The sequence below is a fragment of the Electrophorus electricus genome, chromosome 4 (assembly GCF_041902795.1).
Source record: "Electrophorus electricus isolate QZ-2024a chromosome 4, ASM4190279v1, whole genome shotgun sequence".
Classification (NCBI taxonomy): domain Eukaryota; kingdom Metazoa; phylum Chordata; class Actinopteri; order Gymnotiformes; family Gymnotidae; genus Electrophorus; species Electrophorus electricus.
In genome coordinates, this window is record NC_137500.1 from 4,926,126 (window position 1) to 4,946,439 (window position 20,314).

At 42.0% G+C, this 20,314-nt stretch overlaps 1 protein-coding gene across 6 annotated transcripts; it reads right to left on the minus strand.

The window, feature by feature from the left end:
• Nucleotides 1-12,570: 12,570 nt before the first annotated feature.
• hbp1 (HMG-box transcription factor 1) lies at nucleotides 12,571-20,147 on the minus strand. 6 transcript variants are annotated; one of them, XM_081711908.1, is made up of 12 exons: nucleotides 18,764-20,042; nucleotides 18,614-18,636; nucleotides 18,330-18,510; nucleotides 18,035-18,245; nucleotides 17,590-17,731; nucleotides 17,272-17,383; nucleotides 16,585-16,700; nucleotides 16,194-16,350; nucleotides 15,581-15,725; nucleotides 15,051-15,335; nucleotides 14,550-14,691; nucleotides 12,571-13,774 (listed from the first exon to the last, which is right to left on the minus strand). In XM_081711908.1, exons 3-12 carry the CDS (start codon nucleotides 18,484-18,486, stop codon nucleotides 13,757-13,759), a joined length of 1,485 nt encoding a protein of 494 aa, XP_081568034.1. In that variant the 5' UTR covers nucleotides 18,487-18,510; nucleotides 18,614-18,636; nucleotides 18,764-20,042; the 3' UTR covers nucleotides 12,571-13,756. The 6 variants fall into 6 exon arrangements, with proteins under 6 accessions (XP_081568034.1, XP_081568032.1, XP_081568031.1 ...); XM_081711906.1 differs by having other exon boundaries at nucleotides 17,608-17,731; nucleotides 18,614-18,670; XM_081711905.1 differs by having other exon boundaries at nucleotides 18,614-18,670.
• Nucleotides 20,148-20,314: the final 167 nt, after the last annotated feature.

Sequence of the window (20,314 nt, forward strand, 5' to 3'; positions counted from 1 at the left end):
ACCCTAAGGGCCCAAAAGAGGTCCCTTTCAGTGCTCGTCATTTAACATGAACGAGCCACTGACATCTTCTTACACTCAGAAGCACTGACAGACCTGAAGGATGAAAATGTGAGGCAGCTCTGTTGGGTGTGTGAGCTGTTATTATAGGTTTTTTTTTCCACAGGTGATTTATGTTTCTGATCATACGCTTTTGCACAGGTCAATACCTCGGCAAATGGAATTCCTTTTTGAAACATGACTCTTACAGATTCAATACAAACAGGTGGCGCACATTTGATCATGCGCACTTATGCCTCACTGAGGCTTAGGCAATGTTACCTCGGAGCACAGTGTTAATATTGTATAACTCTTTGCTGCAATCAGTGATGTATTGGAGCTGCTGCGACAGCCTGTGTTATGTAAGTTAAGGCGTTAGTGTTCTGCTGTCCACAGCGCCATTCGCCCAGCTTGGCTGACTGTGTCCTTGAAGACATCTCCTTGGCTTTCCTTCAAAGAACTCCTGTTAATATTCAATGAGAACTATCTGCCACAGAGAGCGTGAATAAGCCAAGTCATGCATAAACATACATGGGGATGTAATTATATTCCTCGGTGAGTGCAGTTGAAATTGCCATATGCATGACGTGAGGGAGCAAAGGGGAAATTAGGCCTTGGAAGCACCTGGAACAGAATGTTTTTCTCCACATTGTAGGGGGGATCTTGCGGGGAGCAGGTTTAGGATGCTTGGGCTGCCAGATCTCACAAACACGAGGTGCACTAGGGTCAACATGTCTGCGCGGGACCGGGGGAATGAGGCGCGCTCTCTGGGACGAGAGGCTCCGCCACTTCCACCTCCCAACATTGCATTGTTAAATAAAAATGAAGTGAAGGTGAGATAAGCAGAAAATGTTAGCGGAGCGCAAATGAAGCGTGCTCTGTGTGTGTGTGCTCTGTTTGTGTGAGAGGCAGGTAGGAGCTGCAGCCCGTAGCGTTTCCCCACGGCAGCACGGCACTGGGGGCATGGTCAGAATGGGTGATGACGGGTACCCTGTGGTACCAGCAGCAGCTCAGGGGCTTTAGTATTCCACACAGATGGAAGCTGCCTATCTGAACCCACGGCCGAAAATCCAGCCCTGTAAATAGCAACTAAATTAGCTGCGCCTGGCTTCCCAGCTGAGAGCTGGGGAACAGCCGCTCTCCTCTTACTGTGTACAAAATGAGAAATGAGAAAACTCCACTCTGGTTTGGAGAGGGGTAAAACGGAAAAAAATAAAACAGCATTAGACGCAATATACTGAACTTAGTTCTTCTGAAATTCTTTTCTTGGACTTGGTTGAACCCCTTCTCCTCTGTCTCTCTCTCTCTCTCTCTCTCTCTCTCTCTCTCTCTCTCTCTCTCTCTCTCTCTCACACACACACACACACCCCTAATTTGAAAGATCAGAATTTCTTCTCCCCACCCCATTCTTGTTTTTGTGCAGCTAGTCTGCATTACCTAAATCTCCTTTTTTCTACCTCCTCACTATTAGGTGTGAGGTATAACTTATTACTTCAGCCCTTGCTTGCTTAAAAAAATCCACCAAAGTTTCCCTGGTCTAGAAGAGCCTCATATACTATTGGTGGCAGAATCTCGTACTTCGTCAGGTGGCAGCACATGTTTGCAGCCTGAGGCAGAGCAGTTGGTGCAGACAGACCAGGCGGTGCAGACAGACAAGGCGGTGCAGACAGACCAGACGGTGAAGACAAACCAGGCAGTGCAGAAAGACCAGGCGGTGCAGACTGCTCTGGCAGCTGGGGACGAGGCCTGACAGCTTACTCACTCAATCACACTGAACAGCTCAACAGGTGTGTGACTAATGGCATCCCTGCTCGGAGGCTATTATCATCTCTAGGCTTCCATCACAGCCTTATATCAATCACACTGAATGCATTCTCAGCCTTAGAAGATTGTCTATATGTTGCCATAACAGATAACTGCTTTGGTAGGTGGAGGCTGCCATCGTGACTTGTGTGAGTTTTTAAATGATGTCTGCATTTGGTGCAGATTCCCCATGGAAGTGAGTGGAGCCAGGCTATATGTGAAAGGAAGAACACACAGCTTCTTTCCACTTACTTATTTTTAAAACATGTTTTGCTTCCCCAAGTTCTTTTGCAGCTCCTCTACCTGTCTAGGCAATGTGATCGTCTGGAAACTTAGGTGCAGGTTATAGTTGCAGGTGTATTTATTTCCAGAAATGATATTTTCATACAAAGTTTCTACATTACAGATTGAAGATCAAAATGACCTCCGATACCGTAAAATGCAACACTTGTGGCAACATAAGCATGGCTTTCAGTGAAAAAGAAAATAATCATGGCAACATGCAATCACAGTAACCTAAAATAGTTCATTGTCATGGTTACTGTGCAGTACTTGCACAAACTGTCTTATTGTAAGATATGTGTGCGTGTGAGTGTAAGGGGGGTGCATATATGCGCGCACACATGCCTGCGCACATCATTAATACCTTTACCTCGCCACTTTGGTTTTCAGTTCTTACGAGCGTTTATCAGCGCAGACTCTCGAAGCGTGACAGCTGTAATGAACCTATTAGCCATGAAATTGTGCTTTCTGATCTCTGGAGGGAGGGGAAGGGTGAGATACATACATACTCCATTCTTCTGCAAGTTTGGTTCACTAAACTTAATTATATTGGTCTATTTTGGTGACTTGTCATTAACAAAGGCAGGATGTCTGCACAATGTGAATAGAACTTTATTAGCATAGCTACAGCCTGCTTTAATCTAATAGCTTTCATATACAACTCACTTTATGGACTCCATTTGTTATGCATTTAGTTTCTAGTAGTTTATGTTTAAGAAAAAAGTTGTTTTTTAAATAAGAGATGTTTTGTTGGTACTAATATTCCAATATTTTGGATGCATCCTGAGTCTTACATAGTATGTATAAACAGTATTCCATTAATGTATAATGAATCTTCTTTATGGCTTCTTTAAGTCTTACATTTAGTACTTTCCAAAATACTCAGAGGCAAAGAATCAGCTTGCATAAGAAGCAGTAAAGCTGAGTTAGATCAATAAAGGCTGGCGAACTTAAAGCGCTTTGGATGTTAAAGCTACTTGTCCTGCTACCTGTCCTCGTTTGCCGGGCTCTGGGGTGCAGTATGGACGCCCCCTGCAGAGACACGCCTTGGCACAGCCTGTCTGCCTGCCCTCTCCTCCGCCATCTGACTCCACCTGGCACACGCACTGACCTCCATCTGCCCGCTCCAACACCTCCTCGCCAGCACAGCGTCTCGGGATCGGCTTCAGAGAAGCACGCTCACGGTTCGCTGCTGAGAACGCTGCCGCTTTTAACACCTGTTTCTCTGCACGCCGTTGGCGCACACAAAAGCAGACCTTGGTATCGATTCGTTGTGAATGCAAACGGCATAAATGATGCTTTGATAGATTAAGTGTGTGACGTTTGCTGAAAGGAGATCTTATTTGTTCCCACTTTGCTGCGCCTTCTCCACTATCCTTCTACTGGTACGTGAACATTATACCTGTGAAATGTGTTAGCACTTCGTCTCAAATTACTGCATTTTAAGAGAGCTAAAAAGGCATATGAAAAAAAAAAAAAGCCTGAGAATGGCAGTATTCCAAAAGAGAAATAAAAAATTAGCCATGTGCTCTGTCCCCAATCCAGTATATGACTCACTTCGGGGTGGGGGTAGGGGGCAGGTGTAGGGGAAAGGTACACAATCCCTGGGATGATTACCTCTTCACTAAAGTACTGATTGCTACCAGGCACACAGTCATTAATGAATGCGCTAATCAGGGTGAAATGTGCCTATTATGTATGGCATTCACACTTGAGGACTTGAAGATTTATCAGTTCCCTTTCCACCTCTTTGTTGCTGTGGCTGGATATTCAGCCTCTGCCAATGTAAACGTTGCTAGAGGAAGCAGAGGATCTTCTCTTTGAAGTAGAGGTGAGAGTATTTTTAGGTTTGACACACATACACTAGCAAGGAAGGCTGGTTAGAAAGGCAAGTTGCAGCGATGCATGGAAACAGAGGGACAGGGGAGCGATCGAAAAGTAGCCCAGATTTTGAGCTGTGAATTGCAGATTGTGGAGATTTGAATATGACCCATTTTTTTTGGCTTGTCGTGTGGAATTGCACCTCCTGTCTGCACACATTGACGTCAGGCCTGACGGGGGCTGACTGCAGAAGACGCTTCGCACTTCCTCTGCATTTCTCTTTCTGTGAACAGCTTCCCTCACAATGACCACATTTACTGCACTCGTTTACCCTTCAAGCTTACAGAAACCAAGAAGAATCTGGGGGTGACAGTGTAATTAAAACAGTGGCTATTTTAGACCCAGCCATAGCAAGCAGCTTTGTACATACCTCTAATTAGACAGACAATATGCAATACACACTATTTAGTCCCACCCCTCCATAGTAAGCAGGAAATGGTTAATGTATTAATGTATGTGTTGGACAGATCTATTAAGACATGCACTCAGCAGGGCCACAAGCATACTGGCTGTCAAATGAGTTTATAAATGAATTTGTACGGGTGGTACACACACACACACACACACACACACACACACACACACACATACACACACACAAGCTTGCACGTGCACACACACACAAACACCCATATAGATCATTGTTTGTAGACGCTCTGTCTGATAGGCATATTTTATGGTTCAGGCCACTAGATGCTAATCGGTTATGGTTTGAAGAAGACCACATCATAAAGAACTATTCTCAATTTCCAGGCAGCAATATCCTCTGGACAAACAGAGCCATGGCTTTGAAACCATTCCAACTTCAAGCCAGCTCCAACATGTTCCAGCTACAAGCCATTTATTTTCAAATCTTTTTTTTTTCCATGCACAGGGTACAATCAATTCCACCGGCTGTCCTCAGTCTAAGAGAAACAAATCCACACTGCAGGACTCAGGAAACAGGAACCCATAGTGCCCAATTAAAAGTGAACACTCCAAACAGAAATGGCAGACACAGTCTAAACCTGGTACTAAGCTAAAAGCAGTGTGACTCTCCTTTCTGAGTCCAGGACCACTGGCTCAGGTTGTGTCAGGAACAATGAGCTCCCCTCGTGTGTAGCGTTTCTCTGCAACCAGCCCGAGTTGATTCTCTTAAGCATAGGGTAAGCAAAAGGAAGCTCTGGGCCTGGCTGCCTGCCCTGCTGCTGGTGGGCTGCGGCACGTCGCAGGCCGTGGTAGGGAAGAGGCACTGATTAATACCGCATCGCCCTTCGCTGTTCCAGAACGGCAGGACACCATTAGTATTCTGAACATGGAGGCCAGGAGTGTTTGTGAAGTGAAGCAGAGGCAACAGCAGTGCGCACGTGTACTTGGGCTGCTTTCACAAAACACACCCTCGCATGTGCACGTGCATGCACACACACACACACATACTGCGCATCCCTGCGGTGTGTCTGTCTGTCTGTACAGTGCCAAACATGGATGTAAAATGTGGCTGAAACTAGAATGGAGAATCTGGACGATGAAGAATCTGAAGGAAACAAATATATCGAAGGCTCCAGATAAGGGCCTTAACATTGTTGTTTTGCAAAACGAAACGCAGGCGTGAGAGTGGCTTTGCAGTCGTCTCGCTCAGAGCAGGTTTGCTGAAGGCTGGGCTCTCCATATTACTGTGGCAGGGGCTCAGTGGGAGATGATCACACATTGTCCAGTGATTCATTCTCCCAACAGGCTTGGATGGAGCCCATAAAATGATGCTGAGGGTGCACCATCAATCTGCAAATACGTGCCTTCATACAGTCTGTCTGCAAGATAAACCGTGGGCTTGAGCGTGGGTATATAAACTCCTCACCTCACTGTGTTTATGGCCTTTGTGGAAGGTATTTATGTGGATGATGAGCGGCTCATGCAATGCTATGCAGCTTCTTTTGCAGCAGTCATGCTGTACTTAACGCTGCATAACATCCGACACGTGTTTCAGAAGGATTTCACACTTAGGCGAGACTGTAACAACATCAAAATGCTTAAAACCCCTGTTTTGTTTTTTGCAGATCATTCTCTTTTTTAGTCAGTCACATGATTGCGCTTGGTTTTGTCATGGCAACATCAAGACAAGACACACTACAGCTAGTGAGAATGGAAGAAAATATCAAACTACATCTTCGTTCATATAAGGATGCTCCTTAAGGAGATGTGAACAACATATGTTCTTGATTGCTAAGCTCTTTATGAAGTACATACATTAATCTAACCAGTAATAAAATACAATGTAAAATAAAAGGGTTCCGGTTCCCAGTGCCAGCACTGAGTCAGCACTTCCGGCAGTCTATAGACAAAGATTCCAGAGAACACATACAATCCTTTGCTTTTATTCCTCTAATTCTCCACCTGCTGCCAGTCTTTTCTTCTCCTCTACCTCCTCTTGTGTGCTTATTACAGTGTGCCCTCGGTTTGCCTCCTGCTCATGCTCTCGTTAGCTGAGCGTTTAGCATGCTGCCTCGGCAGCCAATCCCCAGTGTCCTCCTTGATAGCTGCCTGATGATGTATGTGTCCATTGCGCAACATTAATATCCTTCCCTATGCAATCCCGATGCCATGACAAACTAGCCAGGGTCATAAATGATCTCTCAAGCACACAGCCTCTCATCAGTGCTGATTTGTGCATGACAGATATTGTGCCAATGGGACAAGGATATCCAAGGGAAATTACTAAATACACTGAGCAGAGAGATGATGTAAAAACATAGAAATATTGGCCAGAGGAACATAACTAATCACAGTTTCTGTGCCAGAAATTAACACACAGTTCGGTATTCCAAAGAAGTGAGACAAAACAGGAGGAGCTTCTGTTTTATAGGCAACCCCCCCACCCCATCTCTCTCATAGCAAACATATTCCTGCTCACGCTGTGAATGTTGGCACATATTTTAGCTATGACAGCGGGGTTAAATTAGACCAATCCCACCTTTTCCAGCTCACCCTTTTGTATACTGCAACAGATGATTGGTGTGAATGATGGAGCATTGTGGAAGGAGTGATTCACTGCCTCTGACCACAGGCACTTCACCAACTGAGTTTTAATACTCAGTCACTGGTCCCTGCGTTTTGTCAGCCAAATTTTAAACATGTTGTTGATGACATCCTGTCACGGTGTGTGTAACAGGAAAAGTGGTGCTGAATAGAGATGGAAGAAAAGTAAACACCTTTCTTTTTACGACAGCTTGTTCAAATGCTCAATAATTCTTGTATTCTTTTTCTCGTTTTTCCTCCTTTTTAAGAAACACTGTTCGATCTCCTCTCCCCTGTCATCCACCTGTGCATCACTCATCCATCGGTCCTGCTTTCTGATCTAATCTTAACAGATATTCTTGTCAGTCTGCATTAAGACAACAACAGGAAAGCGAGATAAACAGACACATAAGCAATATCAGCATGAGCAGTTATTTTTGCGCTGGTCAATTACCAGTGACAGAACACTGTCTATATTTATTTCCAGCGGATCAAATGTCTCCTCCTCTCTGAATATGACAGACAACCAATGAAATGATGTAATAAATGGCTATGTGCTTTCCATGTGCCTGTCTGGTGGCGTCAGTACTCTTAAAGCAAATAGAAAGTAATTTTATTGTAGTGCTGTTGTAGGGCACCATCGTCTTCAATGCTATGAAAAGGTATGTTTGAAGCTGGCCTTGTTTACTGGTTATAGGTCATGGTCTACTTTTCCTCGACTTACATATGAGCTGGGAATTATATTATTGCAGTAGTGACAAAACACAGCCCTGAAAACCAGAATAAAATGTTTAATCATTTGGTTCTCTCCCCCAGTGTGAAATGTCAAAAATGTACTATTTCTTTGAGTACAAATACTGGATCCTACCGATTTAATGGAATTCCTTCAGAGAAAAAATAAAGGCTAATGAGGGCAAGTTATATTAAATTAATTTAAATATTACATTATGTTATCATCATAATCATGAATTGGTTTTTGTGACATAGAACATATTGTCATTTGTAAGCTGTCACCGTCTGAGCGTTTGCTCATCATTCTGTATGAGCTGTAAAGACTCATGTTTTGGTTTTTACAGATTGCCTTTACCTTTTGTTGGGGGGGGGTTCAGGTCACCAGAGCCACATGATGAATTTCTGTCATGTTTCTCTGTAACTATCTCTGTACAGCACACAATTAGAAAAAAAGAGGAAAAGAAAGAAAGGAAAGACTTAAAAGGGAGAACAATGAGAGAACAATAAGTTCTGCCCTGTGCAGTTGTCCATCTGAAGGTTTTGTTCTTTTTGGATCTCATTATCCACTCTAACCTTTGACCCTATTGGTTATGTTCAAAACACACACACACACATACACACACACACACACACACACACACACACAGAGAGAGAGAGAGAGAGAGAGAGAGAGAGAGAGAGAGAGAGAGATCATTCACTCTCTGACCCTCTGACAGTCATTTCTGACCCTGCTGTATCTTTTAAATGTCAAGAGAACTTGGCTGTGGTAGTATTGGCATGATGCTAGTGCACACAGTGAGAACAAGGGGACAAAGCGCGTCTCTGTGTTGCTGTACTTAGCAGCAGTGCAAAGCTTTTGTGTATTATACTTAAAGCCTTTGAGACAAAACATTTCGCATAGCCTCCCATTATATTTACATTAATTGTTTTCTAATTTCTTGTTTTTTCCCCATTAATTTCCCACATACTGATACACTGTAATTAATTAAAGTGACATTTGCATTCTTTCATAATAAACCAAATGCAACAATGACTAGAGCAATTAAAGGATGCAATTTATCTGGTGACAAAAACTGCTAATACCCTTCATTGGCCTTTTATATAAAATCATTCCATTTTATTAGAATTTCTTGTAAGTTGTGTTACACACGCATTACACACACTATAATTTATTGGCAAGAACAATTGAAGGCTACATAATACATAATGAATAAATACATACAGGAAATGTAAATATTCATAGTATAAAATATCTCATTTATTCTGAGGGCAAATGCTTATGAGTAAAGAAAATAATTTAAACTAATAATTCTACTATTTCTGCTATTCTACATAATAATTCTACTTTTTACACCTTAACATACCTGCAGTAAATGCAAGTGCTTGCTCATGAAACTCACACACACACACACACACACACTTCATCATTGCTTAGCAGGGCACTGAGAGTGTAAGGGTTGGCGCCATGTGGAGGCCCCCTCCGGCCACCAGGGGGAGGCCTCGAGTCAGGCACACTACCAGCACCCAACACCCAACAGCTGGGCTAGACCTTATATAAGCCCAGTGACAGTCGCTCAGTGCTGGGTCTTTGCTAAAGTGTTGAGCCAAGCTCCTAGCCGGTAACTCTGGGTGTTGAGGTCCGTGAGCCTTTGTGCTACGCCTCTCTTCTACTCTTTGAGGGTGCCTGTGTTTTTACACGTCCCCTCCCTTCTACAGTTTTCCCTGTCAAGTCTCTCTCTCTCTCGGCTCCCCTTAGTCACTAAAGCACCTCCATGTTCTCTTGTTTTGTTTGGGAAGTTTTAAAGTTTTGTTTACCCCAGTGCATCAGGGCTGCCGTTCTTCCCGTGGCGTCCTTTCTTTTCCCTTTTTTTGGCCGTGGTGTTTACATTTTTTTTTCCCTACCCGTTTTTTGACCTCCATTCCTACGGGTCGTTTAATGGCCGTCGCAGTCTAGCGGGAGCTCCCCTCCGTTGGTTTTCACTTCTCTTGTTTGACCTGTTCTAAGATCCAGCTGTTTTGCACACGGGCCCTCCATCATTAAAGCGTGGTAGCTCACCCAGTGGAGTGTCGGTGGCATCACCTATCTAACCTGGGTTTGAGCCCCGTTACGGAGATCGGTCCACTGTCTCTCTTTCCATTACTGCTGCCTAATTGTTCCCAAGGAAGGAGTCTTGGTGCATATTTGAGCTCTGATTAGATGGGTGCACACACTGAGATTTCTCTCCCTCACCCTCCATCCTTAATTGTTCATTTCATTTGTTCCCTAAAATTACTCTTCTCTAAAGACCAGATACATGAAGATAGCTGAGTCTCTCTGAAATGACTATTGAATGAATGTAACATGTAGTTAAATGCTCTGAGAATAGCACAAGTGCTGATAACTTAAAAACATTTCCTTACCCACGTGATACACTATTGGCATAGTACTGAAACTGTATTATCACATTAAAGGACAATCAAACAGTATTTTCCTACATCTGAGTTTCATCTTAAACAAATTACCATGGCATTTAAATTGCATCGCATTCTGTATATTTGTACTGAACTGCATGCCATACCCTTTGTGTTCTGTGGTAAAACTAACACAGACACACAAGGGATCACATTTTTTTATGATTTTAACTTTGTCTGCACAGGGGATTCAGCTAATAGTTGCTCGGAGACCTTGCGGAGAACAGCGGACAGGAGTGTCCATATTCCTGGGGTGGGTGGAGCATGTCACTGGGAGCTGTGCAGTTTAATGTGGAGCCCAGCAGGTGTCCTTCCTCGCAGTTGAGCAGCCCCAGGACCCTCGCTGTGCAGATACATTAGCTGGTCATAGGAACAGATCAGTGAGGTAGACATGGATATCCACAGCCCTGCACAGATCAGTGAGGTAGACATGGATAACCACAGCCCTGCACAGATCAGTGAGGTAGACATGGATAACCACAGCCTTGCACAGATCAGTGAGGTAGACATGGATAACCACAGCCCTGCACAGATCAGTGAGGTAGACATGGATAACCACAGCCCTGCACAGATCAGTGAGGTAGACATGGATAACCACAGCCCTGCACAGATCAGTGAGGTAGACATGGATAACCACAGCCCTGCACAGATCAGTGAGGTAGACATGGATAACCACAGCCCTGCACAGATCAGTGAGGTAGACATGGATAACCACAGCCCTGCACAGATCAGTGAGGTAGACATGGATATCCACAGCCCTGCACAGATCAGTGAGGTAGACATGGATAACCACAGCCCTGCACAGATCAGTGAGGTAGACATGGATATCCACAGCCTTGCACAGATCAGTGAGGTAGACATGGATATCCACAGCCCTGCACAGATCAGTGAGGTAGACATGGATATCCACAGCCCTGCACAGATCAGTGAGGTAGACATGGATATCCCCAGCCCTGCACAGATCAGTGAGGTAGACATGGATATCCACAGCCCTGCACAGATCAGTGAGGTAGACATGGATATCCACAGCCCTGCACAGATCAGTGAGGTAGACATGGATATCCACAGCCCTGCACAGATCAGTGAGGTAGACATGGATATCCACAGTTCTATAGTTTAATGTTTTGTTCCTCCTCACTACACGCACAACACACTACATTCAACTCACAAATTGCTTGATAATTAACTGATTCAGATATGCTAGCCCCGTGTTTGTCTCAGTACTCAAGATTGGGGACCAATGCTTTAGTTAATCAATGACCCTTAGTATTCAGAAATATATATGATGTACTTAGAAGCAGAACATCTACATGATCCTAGATGTCACTAGATATTATCTGTTCTTCATAACGTCCCACCTCCAGTTCTGTCCTCCTGTGTTTTGTTTGGTTTCACAAAGATTATGCAGATTTTAATTTTTTTATATATATCTTTTTTTGCTAAATGCTAAAAAGCAACATACACAATAACTGCAGAAGAGGCTAATATTACGTTGAAAGTGGGCTACTGGATTTTCTAACTAACATGTTGTTTTAGCACACTCTGGAGGCTGGATTCCAGTACTAGCAAAACAATAATCAGAATGGACTTCAAGAGTGCAAAACACTGGTATGGGAGTAATACATGAGGTGCTGCAGTCATGCTACCCAAAAAAAAAAAACCTTAAACTGTTTCTGACTGACTGACTGACTGAGTAAATAAATTAATAATCGCACCCTTTATTTCTTAGGGGTCGATCATCAAGCTTGTTAAAGGTGATTATGTGGCCATAAGCAAAAGAACTGTGCAAGTAATGACATCCAAGGAGCATGAATGTTATTCTCTCTCTGAAAATGACTTTGTGCCATGTGGATAAAAGTGAGATGCCGATGTTAAATAAAAGCCTTTGTACTGCGTAATTCTCTATTATTTATTTTTTAAATGGTGGACTTTTGTTTTTGAGACAAAGGTCCACTATAGAGTGCATCTTAATTAAAGCCTTCAAAGCATATTCTTAACAAGGTTCCCAGTCCTTAAAAGTGTTACAGTATTAATTAGTCTACAGTATTGATTAGACTCGTTACATGCATGGTTTGATGTATCAAAGTTTCTGTGGAAATGGTCACCACAGAAGTAACAATATCAGTCTCTGTCATTATCCTGAAAAGCAGGTCAACAGGCAACTAACTTACAATGACTAGATATTAAATACAGCTATGCACACCCGCTATATATGTTATTGTGAGTCTCTTGTTGCTAAACATTCAGATAATAGTAATTAAGGATAGTTGTATTCCAGGAATTAAAGTAACATGTTCCTTGAGTTAAGGCTGTGTGATTAATAACCTTGTTACAAATTATAAATGTCTACTATCTTAGTAGTATGTTCAAAAAACATGCATTTATGATAATAAATAGCAACAAGTTAACTTTATTTTTTTTTATTTATAATATGATACAAGAATAGTTTGTGCAAGAACTGAATGGGAACGTGGGCTGTACATTATCAACAACAGGGGATTTTTTTTCTGCAATGCAATGGAAACCCTGTAAAGCACAACACAACCTATACAGTTTGGCCATGATTGTGTCAGAGAATATATCTTAGCAAGATATATATAATTTTATACACAATATTTCAGCTTGTATACATTTACTGGTTGTAAAAGGTTATGTATATATTTAAAGTGCAAAAACAAAAACTTACAGTGAAGGCATGGCCCTGAAGTGCTGTGTGTGTGTGTGTGTGTGTGTGTGTGTGTGTATTTGTTAATGTTTTTATGTGTGAATTTGTGTGTGTGTGTGTGTGTGTGTATGTGTGTGTGTGTGTGTAGAAGCCTCATATACACTGTAATATGGCCGGTTGAATGATTTTCTAACTCTCTCTCTCTCTCATTCATTCTTCTCTCTCTCTCTCTCTCTCTCTCTCTCTCTCTCTCTCTCTCTCTCTCTCTCACACACACACACACACACACACACACACACACAAACAGATAAAAACACACACAGTATATGGTCTAGGCTGGAGAGGTGTCTAAAGAATACAACCCTTACCATATCAATGACGAATATGAATTTCAAAGTATTCGTCTATTTGCAATACGTTGAGTCTGTGCAATTCTTTGAGTTATACAAATATAATTAATATGAACAGCTGAAAACAAGCTAGCTAACATCTAAAATTCCCCTTTTTACATGTAAAAATAGACTTTGTCCATATACACTCCTTCGCCCTCACTAAATATAGCACCACAGGGTCTCACCTTTCAAGCACAGACATACGAAATTACCTGAAAGTAGAACTGAGCATTTTTTTACTTTGGAAGGATAAGGCATTTCCATAATTTTTGAAAATATATGAAAAATATAAGCACTGTTAGTTTACTAGATTACATGTTTTTATATTGTTTATATCTCATTCAGCTTTTTTTTTCCTTTTACTTAGTTATCGCTCTATGACGTTTTTTTTTTTCTTCAAAGCAATTATATGTAGCCTCACAGTTAAGTGTCATCACGCATCACTCTTGCAGAAGGTTGTGGGATAGGTGGCGTCAGTCTTACTGTCCAGTTGCACGGGTCTGTCACGTTCCTGGTTGTTCCACTAGTTCTGCTGAGAGCCCTAAGACAAGACAAGAGGCCTTCATTATAAACCTGCTGGTAGTTCAGATCACAAAACATCTAGTGATGGCTGTGTGTTTACCTGTAAGTCAAATTAGTCTGTTTTGAAACAAGATTTATAGTTCATTATTATATAGCCAAATATGACTCTTTTTATTTGTTTTTGCTGATATCACAGGTGTTCTTGAAAAAGTTTTTCCTTAGCACTTCAGTTTATATACATATACATTCAGTAGTCCTGGAAGAATGTAGGCGTCTCCACTTCTGTAACGGACAGGTAGCGCGTCTGAGATGGGATCTGATCATTGACACTGACTTGTTCCCAAAATCTCAGCTAAGGGATTTAGTTAACCCAAGAGTCTGACGTTCTGAGCGCTCCTTGGACAGATAACTGAGTCTGGGAAGAATGGAAATGTTCCACATGACTAACTTTAAATAATGAACTGTGCTTCTGTGCTGTGTAACCATGGTTGTGAAGTAACACATGGATATTTTTACATTGTGCTGAAAGTTTAAAGTGCTTTGTACTAACTTCTACAGCACAGGTGCCTATCAATGCAAGAAATATGCAACTGGAAATTACTGAAACTCAGCATTGTTCCACTGACATTCAGAGTTTTTGAAATGTTGATACAAGAACAGAAATAGCAGAGAACTACATACTGGACTGTGCATTAAAAATGTGCTTCCATAGAAAAAAACAGAAAAAAAATTATTCATTTTATTCTTGTGAAGTGAACAGAGAGAATGCATTAAGGAAGCACAGGGTGTTTCACCGAGTTGGTTCTCTTGCGTTTCCAGCAGTCTGGGTTGAGACGTTTCTGTTCCTCAGCGAGTGCTTTCGCCTCCATAGTGTACATCCTCCTCTCCTCATTCTTCATCTTCTTCCACTTATCGCCCAGTATTACACTAATAGCTCTGGAGGCAAACAGGACCCGTTAGTGTTCTGAGCAGCTTTCTCACTTTGTGAGCCAGGAAAATAAATAAATAAAGTTGCTGCTCAGTTAGGCAGTATATAGGTGAAAACAGCACTTGTACAAATGTAGCAATTGTTTTAGTAATCTTACAACAAAACAGCACTATTACAGAATTCTGTAACTGACTGTACATTATATATTATTTATGTACAGTCAATAGGTCTGTGTAGAGCAGCATTGGTGATGTCCTGGAGACAATGATGTCAGTTCAACAGTCGGTGTGGTTATTACTCTTTAAATTAACTTTTAATTAATATGAAAAATAAACAAAAGTAAATTGTTATTAATATTTTCACACACCTGTTGTCTTTTCCAGGATACATCTGTGTGTATTCCACTCGATACTTCTTAGCAAAGAGCATGAATGCGTTCATTGGCCGTTTGCACTTTGTAGGTGTGGCTCCACTGCCCCCTGAGGAGTGGCGCTGTGATTTGCTACTGGGGGAGTGGTGGGAGGGGCCAGAAGGTTCAAGTTTGTCACAGTCAGGGCTCACGGTGCCCCCACTGGACTGGGAAGCTCTACGTTGGCGTGCCATACTGCTCAGCACATACACAGCAGACGAGTCCAGAGGGGTGAAGTCATAACTGCAGACAGAAACACACACTGCACACACTGAAGAACTGCAAGTCTTAGCGACCTGCACAAAACACCACTTAATAAGGTACAGTACAGTGCAGTGCTTAAATGTACCAATTGTTCACAACTTTGTATCAGTAAACCATTTATCATGGCAAATACCATTTATCACAAGCTTAAGATCTACAGCAACAATCTTATATTGCACATTAATAAAGTACAAAGTTCAGAGACACCATGTTCTTTTTCTTACCTCTTGAAGGTGTCAAAAACAGTTGAGTCGTCACAGTTGATGGCGTCACGATGTCCTGGTGGCAGACACAAATCCCCAACCTGCATTTCATAGCAGGGGATGCCGTGCTGTACCACAGTAAGGCTTGGGTAAAAGGAGGACCATCCTAAAACACACACACAGGCAGTTATTAAAATTCCAGTTCAAGACAATGTGTAATTTACAATCATCAGCATTTGAACTATGACCATAAAGGATGTGTTTATGTGAAGTGGCATTTATCACAAATATCATACAATTAAACATTATGAGTGTAAAAATACATTGATGAATCATAATGCATAGATTTGGATGTGCCAATTCAATTCAGTTTTGATTTTGGATCATAATAACATAAAAATGTGTCTACATTTGAGTAAGTGTCCACCATTTGGCCAAAGTAAAATTCCTAGATTATTTTCAGATATGTGGCATTTCTTAAAAAATAAAAGTACCATGAATATAATTGAACTGTGAGAAATCTAATCAAATTGAGGTGAAATTTTACTTTTCTTAAAAACACTGGAAGCAAATTTATGCCCCTTTAAAATATGAATGAATTATCATTACTTAAACACAGTTAGTATTTGTTTACCTTTATTTTTCACATAAAATGGATGGTCAAGTTGGCACTCAGCAGTCAGAAGCCCAGCCTCTGGGGAACCGGGGTCAAAGGTTAATTTCAGAATGGACTGACCAAAAGACACAGTCTCCTCCAAGGCCACAAGCTTCAATCCGTCAGACCCAAAGCTCTGCAACGCAAGATGGAATGTCAATGCTGAGGTGAGCTTCAACACTATATTACACTACTGAAACCTCACAAACTACAATGTCTCAGTTCAATTCTGCATGGGCCCAACATGCACTGTAACATGTGTTGAGGTGAGGATGAATCTGACTCATTTTGAGTGAGACAGCTCAGTAACAGCTTCTGTCAACACAGGATAACATAGAGAATGACATAATTCATTTAAGGGGTATTTTACCTTAACGGGACTGATGTGCAGGCCACCATCATCATCAGACTCCTCCTCTGACTCTGCCAGGTCCTCAACGTCCTGCCACTCCATGTTCGGCCCTTTATGGAAGCGCAGCCGTGTGCCTACAAACAAAAGAACACCCAGGGATCCACTCATAAAGACTTTTACATGTGACCTGGAGGACCTCAAAAATGCTCCATTTATTTTGCCAATGACACACGATGTTGAACGATTTATGTTCTTGGCATTCGGCTAATGCTTTAAAAACAAACTTAGTTAATACTGTTCTGTACACTGTACATCAAGAACTGAGGGTGGAGAGAAATGCATACATCTCAGATGATGCCTCACACCCCTCCCATTGACCTGCGCTCTCAACTTGTTTTTTGCACTTTTTGTTGTTCTGGTGCATATGTGACAGCAGAGGGTGCTATTTCACCCACAACAACTCATTCATAAAATGGCTGGTATACTGTTAACAAAGTAATAAAGTGAAAAAGTCAGCTATTTTTTCCCCACACAGCTAAGACACGCTTGACTATATTCTCCCTTTTAGCACCTAGTACACAGATCCATTTACAATAATTACATAGTTAATATTTGTACAAATGTGTGATTCTTTAATCACACCAAAAAACCCAAATGTAAGTTTCTGACTCAAAACCTCTTTTTGTTTGTGTGTGGCTTTTATACCTTTCAAAAAGCAGTGCCAGACTGTGGAGGGCCATGAATGGGACCATCCCATGTCGTCATCGTCTGACAGCGAAGACATGCAGAATATCCCTGACTCTGACTCACTGCTTGCCTACAATCAGTCCCAGCAGCAACACAGATGACCGAGTTACTAAATCGTAAATCACTGAATATATGAACTCCTGAATGTAAAGTAATTATCTAAAGAAACAACTGTAAAAAATAATGTATTATAAGTCTCATGTATGACAGTAACATGCAGCTACGGTCATGAATAGCAGAAGGGCTAGGGGACCGGGCAGGGGGAAGTGTGCGTGCCGTGACTGGGGGCTCTACCCGCAGGCGTCTGCGCTCTCTCATGTGACTGCGAGCAGGGCCAGGGGCGCTGCTGGAGGCCAAAGGTGGCCGCGCATAGGAATGTAAACTGTTACTGCTGGCAAAGATGTGCACAGGAGAGGACCTGTGGAGACAGCATATGGATGAGTTCACAACTGGGAAAACAGACAAGCCGGGGAGGAGTGGGTACTCCTGTTTTCAGACTGGTGGAATGCCACTGACCACTGAGGGGGAAAAAAAAACAAACCAGAAAGGACTGGTAAAGTTAAAAAATGGTAAACCTAGGGTTAGGGTTAAGCTAACTACAACAGTAGAATAGTAGAACAGTAGAACTTGTTCCATTTTGTTCCTAAGTTGCTGTAAGATTCCTTTGACCGTTGCCATCTCTTCACATGTGTGTACTACACAGAAATGTTGTGTTACTGACCTGTTGTGGGGGGTGTTTTGCAACAAGGGGCTCTGGGGACTGGTGGCAATGTTGGCCAGCTCAGTCAGCCAGTTTGTGTGGGAGGAGCTGCTCTCTGACTGCACACTCCAGCACTGCCCAGGCCTCTCTTCATGTGACACGCCCGGGGTCACCTGGAACACTACGGGGGATGATTGGTCATCCTGCACTTCTTGCAGCTCTGGCAGGTCATCTGGTAAAAAGATATTGGACAGATGAACACAAAAACAGACAAACAAATAAAGAGTCAGTCAGTCAAAGTGTAATGTGGAATTACCATATTCCATGTGGCCTTCACTGGATGGGCGTCCTGGAGAGGAAGGCAGGTTCTCATTGCACTTTAGTAAGTCAAAAGCCTCATCCATGCCTGAGCAGTCTGTCTGGGATTCCTGAACTTTTTGGGGGACTTGTGGGGTCTTCACTTCCCATACCATGTTATGCCATGTCACCTGGCCAGGCTGAAGACAATATAAGAAAAAAAAAGGATAAAGGGTTTAATAATGGCAATGGTGAATTAATCATTTGTAATTTAGTTAAGGTCCAACTGGTTGCTAAATGTACCTTTTTCAAAATGGTGGGACAAACTGTTGAGAAAGTATGACATTTTACAATTATATGCTTAAAAGAATAAATGAATTAATTAATGAACAGAAGACAATAACTGATATAATCATTCAAAATCCAGTTACTTGTTGAATCTATTTTTATTACCTTTGACAACATATTAACCTTATTTGTCACGCAGGCTGATATGCAACCTTGGTCATCTCTAAAATATCACGGCAACAGCTGCTTTCTGCTTGTAATAAACAACGTTACTACATACATGTTACTACATACATGCGATGCAGAAACAAAAAATTGAAACAAAACTTCGAATGGGTTTCACTAAGCAAGTCTTGGGACTCCGTGTCTTAAGTGCTGTTCTTTGTTTGAGAACTTCCAGTCCCCGTTTCGTAAAGGACTGTCATGTGACCCTCTTGCATGCAAGCCTTGTTTATAAACTTTACAGATCCCGCGCATGCGCTGCTGCGCTCATTCATTCATAACTGCGTAACAAGGGATCAATAACAGCAGCCAAGACGTTACAAGAAATCAAATCCCAGTTATTGATTTCGGCATTACACCGAATTCAATGACAACGAATGTAATTTGATGACAGGCGATCTTTGGTCAATTTCGAAATCCAAGTGGTTTAACTGCGAACTTGAAATTTTCAGCAAATACGCACAGGAAGGAAAAAATATCAGTTAACACTCTGCTTGGCTTTAGATACGCATTCGTTACTACAAAGAATACGATCTATTAGTCCCCGAACAATTTTTCATTCATAGACACAATCCGATACATTTAAGAGTGAATTTGTTCTTCAAATCTAATCAAACAAAGGGATAGTTTTCATTCTCTGCCACTAGTACAGCAACAAAAACACGACCAGTCTTTGTACTAAAAACTAGCACCAACATCAATCATATTGACCACCTCCAGCCAGTGAAGAAAGGTCATTTTGGCTAAATCTATTGTCCGCTGTCCTGTCACCGAGTCCAAACTTACGAAGGCAAATAACTCGACTTTGTAAACAAAAGAATGTCAACAAGTTGAGACATGGCGCTCGCAACCCCTTCCGAGAATTGCAATGAATGAAGGCAAAATGTACTTTTGGTTTTATACATATAAAACGGCTTTCCTTTGTTCGGAACTACCAGCTACCCAGGTTCTACAGACTGAAAACGGTTGATTAACTAGACAACACAGCCAGCTGGCTTCATACTTCATACTTCAACCTAGCAACTCACAAAACAACAAACGTCATGACGGAAAAAGACGGATCGACCGTAAGTTGTCATTCGCAAACGAAAGAATGAATGACAGCCTTTCTAATCGCCACAGACACGACATCCGTTTATTATTATCGCGCCTGTGCCAGTTTCAACGGATCGACATCCATGTTTGTTTGTTTTTTCCCTGTGTAATCTTTTGCTAACTTTTTACTTACCAAACCTGTCGCCATTACCGAGGATCTCTAACGTTCTCCGTGGAGGCAGGACTGATTACTTTTAGATCTACTCATTCATTGGTAAATGGTCACGTCAATATAGTATACTCGAGGCATGATTGGCTAATTTTCCGAACGCTGCGGAAGGCATGGCTTGCTTTGTTATTGAAATGCTCATTGGTCAGTTTTGGACGTCTGTTACCTTACTTTTGTAGTTCATTGGGTGCGCTAACATGTTTTCAGCATTGTCTCCTCTTTTGTTACTG

Bases quoted from the DNA above. Each gene is read 5' to 3' on its own strand.
- hbp1 (XM_081711905.1), bottom strand. The intron at 18,246-18,329 runs GTAATTCCACAT...TCTTTTTACCAG, and splicing joins TGAAGGCCACATGGAATATG to ATGACCTGCCAGAGCTGCAA. The intron at 16,351-16,584 runs GTAAAATACCCC...CTTGCGTTGCAG, and splicing joins TGCACATCAGTCCCGTTAAG to AGCTTTGGGTCTGACGGATT.